At 47.4% G+C, this 11,415-nt stretch overlaps 1 protein-coding gene across 1 annotated transcript; it reads left to right on the top strand.

The window, feature by feature from the left end:
- Window positions 1-5,108: 5,108 nt before the first annotated feature.
- CTRU02_204575 (uncharacterized protein) lies at window positions 5,109-7,134 on the top strand (the record flags this gene model as incomplete). The annotated part of the gene is made up of 2 exons (XM_036721048.1): window positions 5,109-5,722; window positions 5,775-7,134. The coding sequence occupies 2 exons, from the start codon at window positions 5,109-5,111 to the stop codon at window positions 7,132-7,134; spliced, it is 1,974 nt and encodes a 657-aa protein (XP_036587032.1).
- Window positions 7,135-11,415: the final 4,281 nt, after the last annotated feature.

Genomic DNA, 11,415 nt, shown 5'->3' with positions numbered 1-11,415 from the left:
AAGGAGGTTTGTCTTTTTATTAATTATAAGATTAAAGCGTATATTCTTATATACGTCGACGATAACGCTATCGCTATTCTTAATAAGTAAGTTATAATAGAAGTTTGTTATCTCCTTAAGAAGGTTTGTTTTCTTAAAGACCTTAGCAAGGCTATTAATTTTCTCGGTTTCTAGATTAAACGCGACAGGGCTGCTAGTAAGATTTTCGTTTCCTAAGCTAAGTATATAAAAGCAGTATTTTAACGATTTAACTTTGATAGTTTAAGTACTATCAAGACGCTTATAACAACTACTAACGATCTGCTTATTACCTAGGATAAGAACGAGTACTTGCTTAACGAATAGTAACTTTATATCGAATAGACTAGCTGCCTTAACTTCCTAGTAGCTAGAACTTGCGTTAACATAGCCTATACTGTTAGTAAATTATTATAAGCGAATTCAAAGCCTTCTAAGGCTTATCTTTATACTATTAAGCATTTATTCCGATACCTTAAAGGTACCGTTTATCTTGGTATTATACTTAGAAGCATCCTTACGATTAACGAGTTAAGGCTTTACATTGCTATAGATACCTTTTTTACTAATAATAAGCTATTATAAGTCTCGATAGGTAGTTACGTCGTCTTCCTCGCTAGTACGCCGATTGCTTAGAAGTTAAAGAAACAGACTTTCGTAACTTTAAGCACTATAAAGGCTAAATTTATCAATCTTATACCTATAGTAATTACTATAAAGTAGATTAGACATTGCCTCTCCTAACTGCTTAGCAAACCTATTACTACGCCTACTATTATATTTACTAACAATACTAACGGCTACGATAACGTCATAAACCTACTCAACGAGGCACGAACCCGCTATATCGACGTCCGATATAAATAGATTATATAAGAGGTTTATACTACGAAAAGCATTGAACTCCGACTTATCAAAGGCGCTGATATAGCCGCCGATAGACTTACGAAGCCACTAGTTACGGTTAAACACAAGGAATTCGTTCGTTTGTTAGGCATAGCGGAGGGATTAGATTAAGAAGGGGATTTTGAGACTATAGGACTATTGATATTGAGACTTCGGGATTCGGAGGATTTCACAGCCTCCTATTAGCCAGGTTTAACTAGTAATTAACCGAGTTTTCTAATAGTTAAGAACTCCTCAGATTTGGAAGACTTAGGACTTTTCCTATATTTCCTATTATTCTACTACTTTTTCGCTAAGGAGTCTGAGAGGGGGTGTGGGTGGCAGGCCTCGCCGGCCCGTCACGTGGGCTGACGGCCGCCACCACTGGTCTTAGCCAGCCTCCACAGCCCTCTAGCCAGTTAGTTAGTTCTTCCACCAACAACACCACTTTTCCCCATTCTGAGCGTTCTGTGCTGGTTTCGCCCACAGAAGCTATCCCAGCTCTGCATAATACTGGAGCAGAGCATTATGTCTCAGCCATATGTGGCGTCGCATCTTCTTTCACGTGACATGTATCAAGCCACAGTTGCCCGGTCGGACAATGCTCTCCCGACATCAGTTCCGACCATTTCCTCCCAACACGGGATCCCGTCCTTTTGAAAAGAGCTTGTGTGGAGCCTCCGAACCGGTGGACCTAGCTCCAAAGTATCCCTACATCAGAAGGTGCGCCAGGATTGTACTGTGTAGGTCAATCTGTGCCAAATGTGTTAAATATCAAGCAGGTGCATCTAAGACAGGATTAGCTACCACCATAAGAGTTATTGGCGCTCCCAGTAGGTGATTATCAGGTGGTTGTCCTAGGAGGAACTCTCGAATAAAGGGTCATCTTTTTACCTTTCCCCGTCAGTTAGCAAGATTTTCCGACAGCCAATGACTGTAGCTACGTCTTTTGAAAATCGAGCGTTTCAACGCCAGTGGCTATTGTCTGCCATGTCCCAACAACATCACTGCAAAGTATTCCTATAAACGTACTTGTCATAACATGACCCCTTCTGTCTACATTGTAGGATGCGGCAGTCGCCTGCATGTCACCGGGTAGCTCAATGCCCAAAAGCAATAGGGCAGTGCTGAGTAGAATCACTTTTCCTGGTTGATAGAAACGTGCAACGTAATTATACGGTATGGATGTTTCCGAATTGTCAGCAAGCCTGCACCGTTCCAACCAACGACCAAGAGCCCTTAGTGTGAGGCGCGCCTGCAGCAGTTGCAGAAGCGTAATGAGATGTTCATCAAATTCTCTGCGGCGCAAAAGGGGTGCATTACTGAACGAACGACAACCAACAACACTTACTTGCGCTACAGGGCAGGCATTTGTCTTATTGGATCTCGATTTTAACAGCCCGCTGGCAAGTGCCAACGCGGCCCTGAAGCAAGGTTCTTCACAGCCAATGAAATGCAAGTGGAGGCATATGGCCTGCCTCTCTCCTGTTCCGGCCTTTTCAACGGTGATGTCGGAGGACGGGCCACCTTGTGATTGCGGCTCTGTTACTCGACCAAAATCAGTATGCTGCGCTGATGGAGTCTCCCTTCCAGCAGCCGCCACCGTAGAGTAGGTGACGAGAGAAATTAGCGGTGTGTAGTGCGCGGACTGGTCGGCAAACGACCTACTAGATGGGTGTGATGGGGTGAGTTGCAGTAAAGACGGCCCGGACAAGGTATACCCAAGACGCAGCAGTTGCATTCCAGGCCAGGGTCAGCAGTGAACCACAGGAAATCCACAGGAAGCGCACCGCCCACTTGATTTTGCGGAATGTCTGTCCTTTCCTGCATCTTATCTCGCTGATGCCAACTCCATTATCCGACGCAAGAAGAAAAAAAAAATGAGGGAGGCTATTGCGCACCAAATGCAAGCAGAGGCAGAAGCTAAAGATCAGGGAAGATAAACTTGGAAAAACAGAGCAGAGGGACTTTCAATTTGAAATCTCCAAAGAAAGTTTCCCTCACTAAGAGAAATTTGATCAGCGCAACATGACGCGGGAGCTGTTGGGCCTGCTAGGTAGAACCGTTGGCACTACCTGCGCTCCTTCGCCGGCTCCCCTGGATGATCTCCCGGAAACCCCCTGGAAAATTGGGCCGAACACAAGCCGGTGGGCCTGAGCAGCCTAAAGAAACGAACCGGGAATGCCAACTTGTGCCCTGGTCCAGACTAGCCAGGATTCTTGCGTCCAGCATGGCCAGTTATGAGGCTTTTGCAATTAGACGAGGCGCCTGGGTAGCATTTGCCGTGCCGATACTGTACGGAACACCTGGGTCTCATTATCATCCACCGTAAGGACTCCTAGCGATGGCCATTGGCCCCATTATTCAGTGAGCAGTCGGCGGCACCTTGTCTGCAGAGTCATATGCAGCCAGTTCCATTTTGTAAACCTTTCAGGTCGCTTGAGTCAGATTCGCCTGCTGCCCAAAACAATCTAGGCTCAATAAGGCACCTTGGCAGGGTGGGTAGAAATGTGTCTTCTTGAAGCGTAGGGATGTTGTAAAAAGGAGTCAAAATGACCGAAGAGACAACAGGCAGCCCAGGTGCTTGATGCAAAAGTTCCCCGTGCGCCTCTCAATAACGCTAGGCCAGTAAAAGTGAGGCACAAGGCGGTGCCGGCCTGATCCTCTCCTTTCCGCGGGCCAGATCAGAATTAGGCGAACGACGTGGGCGCATGTGAGAGAGCGCCTACGAGGGTCAAGTGCTGGAATGAAGAGTGAGGACGCTAGAGAGATCTGAAGCGGGATGCGTGCGTTTGTCTGAGCCAAAAGAATGCCGTTGGTATGCCACCTTATTTTTCAAGTACTTATGTGAGAAGATACTTGATGTGCTTAGGAAACATGTGAGTATCGATTGGTTGGTTGGACTGGATTTTTGGTTTGGAAGCTGGAGGGTTTGCTAAGCAGGCTAGTGGTGATGCATCAGTTTCGCCTTGGCCAAAGCACAGGAACTCCAGATAGACCAAGTGCAAATCTTCTCAACAAGAAAACAGTGTTTGCCTAAGATGCTTCAAGTGTGCTGCGTTGTTGTCGATTAAAATCACTGGTCGGTCAGGAGAAGGTGCAGGAGAGGTACATACACGCACTAATTAGCCAGTTAAACCCTACTTTACTGGTAAGCTGCCACGGCAGAACCTCCTTCATACGTACAGTCCAACCTCTACATAGTACCCTACTAGGTGGAGAGTGCCCCACGAAACTGCTATTAAAGCGCAGCAGTGTTGAGGTGGGACCACCATATGGCCCTGAACGAGCCTGATCTGGGCCGTCCTTGGCTCTGTCTGTGCTGCCACTGGCGCTAATCTGGGGGAACTGGATGGGGGAAGCTCGTCTTTTTTTTTTCTTTTTTTTTTTTTTGGCCAGCCGGTGGTGCTACCCCTGCCATCCTGCCTCAAAAAAAAAAAAAAAAAACTGCAATAATTAACCCCGGGTGACATTTTTGCAACTTCCCCTTACTCTGTACTTTGCTTTCCACCTCTCCGTCTATCCTTTCCCGACCCCCCTCCCCTACCTCTTCATTCGACAGAGGTCGAGAGATTGCGAGAGTCAACGGTTGAAATAGAGATTGCAACGGCGAGATTATTCCTTAATTCCTAACAAAGGATCGAAACCGGAAATCCTCTCTCGCCTAAGCCTTATCTCGCCACGCTCCTCCTACCCAGGCACGAACCACCTCTCTCCGACCATCACAAGGATCGGCTGTGTTCTGTTCGCGCACGGGTTGGCAAGCAGCTGCTTCTCGACATCTCCCCACGACCTCCTTCTCTTCGCACACTCGTTTAGCTCTTCAGCATCCAGTCTTTCTTTCCCTTGTTTAAACCTCTCCTTGCGTTACATCTACTCTGTCCTTTACACCTCCTTTCCTTTCCTGGTCGTACCTACTATCATACTCACTTTTAAATTTTGCTTGCATTCGTCTTTGCTTGCTTTTCCTCGCTGCAACACGAAAACACCAACTATTACTCGACATACCGCATGAGCATTAGCTGCACGGCTCCCCCGGAGCAGTAGCAAGACCCCGTCCACACGAACGGCCTGTAGCCCTGTACTTAACCTATTCTCGTTGGCGAACTACTACGTCGAATCACTCGTTACCCACCAAACAATTTTCCAGAACCCTTCTCAAGAAGGGGATCAAAAAAAGAGAAAGAGAAGCCCGCTGAGCGATAATGGCCGAAACCGCGAGCAATGCAGACTCGAACCAGAAACTGAGCGCCCCAAAGGATAAGAACTGCCCATACTGTGGCCAGGCATTCACCTCTTCCTCTCTTGGCCGACATCTCGATCTCTACATCAAAGAGAAGAACCCTAAGCCCCCAGATGGCATTCACGATGTCGACGCGATAAGGCGCCTAAGAGGAGGCATTACACGGAGACAACCCAGGGGGTCACTGGGCGCTAGGAACGCCTCAACCCCGACGGGCACACCGAGGGCAGCCCCAGCCAAGGGCGATCCCGCCACACACGATGCTGAACTCCACCAGTCTCCCGCCCTGCCTAAGGACGGCCAATATGCTGTAGATTCCACGCTGAGCAAATACCCCTGGACTCCTTCATGGGAGGCTACCGGCGTAATCAACAACATCCCTCCTAATGGCGAAACTGCTACCTCGACAGACGGAGAGGGTAGCCAGAATGCTGGAAAGAGACAGAGACAAGTGAGCAAGCAAGTGATGCAAAAGGCGAATTTCGATCAGAAGCACAAGCTAGCCGACGCCCTTGACACCGCTCGTGCTGCAGAGCTTGCCTACAGAGAGCTCTACAGCTCGTTGAGGGCTGCTAAGTACGTTAATGCTGGCGTATACAAAGAAGCATACTTGCTAACCATGTGACAGGCAACATATCGACAATAATTCAATGCCTTTTGACTTTGATCCCCTTGCTCTTGACTTTCCCGCACTAACCCTACAATGCCTCGCCTCGCCGCCTACTCTCTTTTCTTCTACGCAACATCCCACGTCCACTTCCTGGTCTGTACAGTCGCCTGGCCAGAGAGAATACGACGCCTTGAGAGCTTTCTTCCAAGAAGAGTTCAGTAACTGGAAGCTTGCCTGCGCGGCTGCTACCACAGCAGCAATAGAGGAGTTGACCTATCCTCCACGTGACGGTCCGTTTCGTGATAGCCGCGATGCAGTCAAGAAGGCCGAAAAGTCTGCCGAAAACCTCGAGAAACAGGTAAACGAGCATTTGCAGTCAGCCTTTTCCGTGTGGAACTCTCTGCCGCTTCAACGGCGCAATGAGCTGTGGCTTTTAGAAATGGCAAGGAGCGTGGGCAGGAAACAGACTGAAATAAGTAAAATGAAGGATGCTCAACACAAGTTGGAGCAGGAAAATGCCCATTTGAAATCTCAAATCGACCAGCTGAACCGCCTTCAACAGCCACGAGAGTTCAAACTTTTCGCCCCGACTATGATCCCCTTTGACAGGCAACTCATGACCCATGTCTTGGAAACGGGCTTGAGCGGCGGCGTCCGTAGTGTTGGATTGCGCCTGGAGGATAGACACTTGGATATCAACGACGTTGTTGTTCAGAGCATTGAGCGGTGGAAGACAGTTATCACATCGGCTCGTGCTGCGACTAGTGGTATGAATGCCCAGAGGTCCTTGGATCAGATGGGCAGCAACACGACGACGCCCACGCCTACTCCTCAACAGCAACAGCCTCAGCAGCAGCAAAATCAGCAGCAGCCACAGCAACAGGTTCAATCACAACAGCAGCAACAACAACAACAAGCACAGCAACAAATGCCACAGCAGGCTCAACAGCAACCCATACCTGTACAACGGCAATCAACGACAAGCACTAATGGTCATAGTGATCAAGGTGCGTCGACTAGCGGCCCGCCTTCGATTGATGAAAACAGCGACCAGGATGCCGACGCAGATGCTGATGCGGATGCGGAGATGGAGGATGATGATAGTTTCGCCGTTATGAACACGCCGACTACAAAGCCTATGCCACAGCAACCAATGCAACGGCAGGCTACTCTCGATGTCCCTCGGACGAGACAGGTGCAGAGAGGTGCTAGCGATGCGCGGTTCATACCGCAGAACGGAAACCCCAATGCGAATCGGGGCGCGATCAATATGAGTCGCTCGATGCCGAACATGCAGGCTACGATGCAGGGCATGCATGGCGGTGACATGGGCATGGTCATGTCCCAGGTACGGGGTGATCCGATGTATATGGATTGAAGGATTATTTTTTTACAAAACAACTCTTGAGCCGGAGGGCAAAAGGCTGCGGTGTTTCCTTTATTTCCAAGCCGCAGCTTGTTTTCGGGGCAACAGCCCGCTGTATAAGCTTACTTTATGGACTAGCATCTCTGAGGCATACAAGGCGTAGCCCAGAATGACTTTTTGGCATTTGGTGTTTTAGTATAAAGTCACCTGTCGGATGACACGGGAATCTTCTATCACCATATTTCGTTACTACTCAAGCATGTGAGGTCTATCTTTACTTCGTTCGTCCACTGGATTTGTGTCATTCAAGGAAGACAAGAACCATGTAGAAGTTGGGGCTCTATCATAAGGGTTAGCTGCCGAACTAATACACAGCGTTGTTTGTTGGATGACGATTTCAAGGATTAGATTCCGCCTAGATCCTGCCAAATTGCTTAGTGTTACCATTCCGTCGGTCACGCTACGGCCAAGGTGGGGGGGTTTTGCATCCACAGTGGAATTCCTCAGCCAGGGGTTGTCACAGATTAAAAGAGTCCTGGAGCATAAAGCAACTTCGTTTAATTCGGTAAAGGGCAGTCACCGAGATAAGCAATGAACAATGCTGAGCTTCTTTGTTGTCCCTATAAAAGACAAATGTTGCCTTAGTCTTGAGGCTCTGGGAGCAGTATTCGCTTGCCATGAGTAAGTGTCACCAGAAGCGTATTGGTGAAATGAGTGGATTTACGGTGGCATGGACTCTATTTAAACTAGCAAGGGTTTCAGCGACTGAGCTCCATTCAAACTTCAATATTCGAAAGGAACAGTTACCGGGGCTATGTAATAATATTTAGCTATTTCGTGTGCGTCGCTTAGGATGCGCTTTCGTCTACTATGATGCAGTGCACTGGATCCAGTCCTTATTCCTATCTTGCCATTATTTTGTTACTGCCCTTCTGCTTGTCTTCTTCCTCGTCTCTGTCAACCTCCCATGAGCCCTTTCCATTCTAATCAAGTTCTGTAGCCATTTCCGTGGCCTTGGAAGGCTAGGGTATTATTATGCTCGAAGGACACGTCCAGGGATTCAACACATGATGCCTTTACCTATTTTTAGGCTAGTAACGGGTTTATAGCCCCAGGGGAGAAGAAGGAGGAGTTAGAAGACACCTCGACACTCATCTTAACTGCCGAGGGGCAATGTGAGTCCGCATCCAGTTTGAGCCCATATTCCCATTTCCCGAAAACCCGGACGGATGGAGACAATGAGACATCGTTGGCCACTACGACAAGGTGATCTCCCTATATTTGGCAATTTCACGACGCCGCGGGGATCCCAAATCCGGAGATACCACCGAAAACAACCAAATCGCAACATTTAATAACCACCTACCCACCTACCCTGGCCTCGATAAGATCCCTTCTTTTTGTCCTGCTCTTTCGTAGCCATGACCTCGTATTATGTTATGGCCATGAAGTGGTTCCCCCCTTTCTTGGCTTCGTTGGAGAAATGATGATAGCTCGATACTCCGACGGCAAGGCTATACCCCCTGCCTGTCGGGTAATGGCGTCCCCGAGGCTTCCATACGAAGTTCTCGGAAGCATACAGTGATTACGTGGAGTCCTATGGTTACTAAGCGGGTATGTCTTTGAAAGCAAATTTTGAAGGGGCCTGATGCGGTGTCGAGAGCAACTCAATGGGCACTGAAAGCCGCAACGGCGTGTATTTCTTGGCGACCTAGGATGAATATAGATATACATGGAGGGCACTGACTTTAGTAGACAAACTTTCCTGGGCCTCATCGAGGCGGGCTCTTTCTATAGTCCAGATGTCGGTGAGATGCTATAGTGATTGGTAAGAGGATGCCCAGGCGCCTAGAGCGCCTTGTTGGGTAGCCGATGGCAGAGGTAAGGAGAGGGCCTAGTTGTTCCACGAATGGATAAGCAAGAGCGTAGGAATGTCACAATACATCATAGCTTTGTGACCCATCAAGTCTTTTGCCATCTTTTATGTCAAGTTTCTGGATAAGCGCAACAGATGTGGGAGTTGACTCGTTCTGATGTAATTAGTTCTTTGTAGACTCGGTAGAGTAGTCTTGCTTTTAATCCAGCCGAAATTTGATACGTCTCGTGTCCCGAGGTCATATCCAGGCTCTTTTTCCTTAGAAGGTTGAGAAGATGTTTGGGATCCCTTCCCAAACGGGAACCTTGTCAGCTAAGATAGAAAGCAGGAATACAGCTGGTCTTTGGTTGATACATGATAAACTACTAAGCAAAATCTTCTCTAATGATCTTTCTTTGTACTGCGCTTAGCTATAGCAACTCTGTTGCCTTTGTTGCTTGTGCTGCTGTCTGTAACTTTGGCGAATTGTATATCCTTATCTGCTATTGGTAAGCTTTAGTGTTGCGGACGAACACATTATACAGCAGAAGTTATGCATGAATATCTGGACGGTACGAAGTGGCTAACTGGCAGACTTGATGATGGGGCTTTGCGTTCACAACACATCCCTCGAACATGTTTAAAAAAACAAATCGAGGCTCGACCATCGTTTTCAATGCCCCTTTATGAGATACACATACAAACAAAGTTTCCAATATATTTTAAGAAACAAGCAATGGATCAACGCCCCAGCAGTGTCCTGCTATTTGTTTAGTCCTGCACCGTTTGGTGTTTGTTCATTTTGTTGACAGAGATAGTAAAAGCGAGGCACAAACGCTCTTACAGATCTACCTTGCTGCTATCTGTTTACACAAACCCGTCACTTGAGTCGGCTTCAAAAAGTAAACCAAAGACCTGTCTTGTAGGTATCCTACCTCCGGCAGTTGATGGTGACATTAGACTAGTCATTGCCCGCCCTTAAGATGGAGAAGCAAGGGGCGTGTTTACACCAGCCTGCGATATTCTGTATCTATTCGCCGTAACGTTTTGGGGCATAGCTGTGACTCGTGATATGCTCACGAAGCCTGGAATTTATTTTTCGGTATCTTGGTCTTGCCAAACCCGGTGGTTCATCATTAATTTGTAAGTGCTCGTAATCAACGGACGCTGCCAGTGACTCCATTCTTTCTTCTCAAGTTTCCCTTCATTACTCATGCGAGCCAAAGCTGATATTGAAGGACGAAAAAAGCACATTATCTAGCTCCATAGGAGTTCAGTTTCGAGTTTGTTCCCAGGGTTTAAATGCATTCAAAGGGCCAACTTGAAAACCTCGGGCGAAGGGTACAAAGGGTACGGTGAATAGGGCTCTGATGAACTGGCATTGGGAACTGCCTCAGGTGGTGCTAGCATGATCGTTGTATCGCAACTATGAAGGGAATGAACATGCTGCCTCTTGTCAGACAAAACTGGCCATCGACATTCCATCTCAGTATCTGCGACCCTCGGCTTGGTCTGGACATTAGGCTTGGACTTGACACAAGCATGTCGTGACGCACGACTAAATTGCCCTCTTGGACACATACTTGATGACCTAGGGTTGGATGCAACATAAGGAAAAGTGTCAATAGAAAGTATTTGTGGTAGAAAGCAGGTCAAATCAAACATTGGTTGACCAAACGAAAAATATTGTTTTGATGTTAGCTTTGACTAATTTCTCAAGGAAAGGCATGTAGATTCTTTCTATCCTACTGTCTTGCCACTTATCTCCATAGCCTTCAATGGCGCTTACCGGAGTGTGAGGCAATGTCCAATTGAATAAAACCGGCATAAAGTTCAGACAAGCTAGATGGAGATAAGAGTGAATAGAAGGGGGATGAAACCACAATAGTAATGAGACAAATGCAAAGAGAACGACAGGGGCATGGAACTTTGGAAAAAAAAAATCCATCAATATACTCAAGCAAAATGAAGAAGAAGCCGGGATTAGAGATAACGAGAACGAGAACGGGGACAAAATGGGACAGGCGGGTTGGGAGAACTCCCACAAGCACTGGTTTAGTGAATGTACTCTAACTGGGAAAAATTGATGAAGCTTGAAATGAAGAACATGAAGCCAAAAAATTCTGTGGCTTTTTATGTTGATGTCATCAAAGCATCCGCCAATGTCAACCGTAGCTGTACGTGCGGCTGCGTGTGTTGTGAGCTTTTCCCGCATTCTGTCAAACTTCAGGGTCCAGAACCCCGTCCGATGTAAGAGAGCACAGGCCACATGATGCTTCCATAAAGAACTTACAGGATTCAAAGGAAAAGTAAAATCCTGTTCGGGTGCTAATAAGTATAATAGTCGCCAATCCGTGTCAGAGTTCTTGTCAACTAGGCAAAGACGTCTAAATTCCGGGGAGATAGGCGGCCCGAAAGGTGTCAAGGCCAATGTCAGA

Source organism: Colletotrichum truncatum, assembly GCF_014235925.2.
Source record: "Colletotrichum truncatum strain CMES1059 chromosome Unknown Contig_0002, whole genome shotgun sequence".
NCBI lineage: Eukaryota > Fungi > Ascomycota > Sordariomycetes > Glomerellales > Glomerellaceae > Colletotrichum > Colletotrichum truncatum.
Note: the sequence above shows the minus strand (reverse complement) of the source record. Positions and strands in the feature narration are given on the sequence as shown.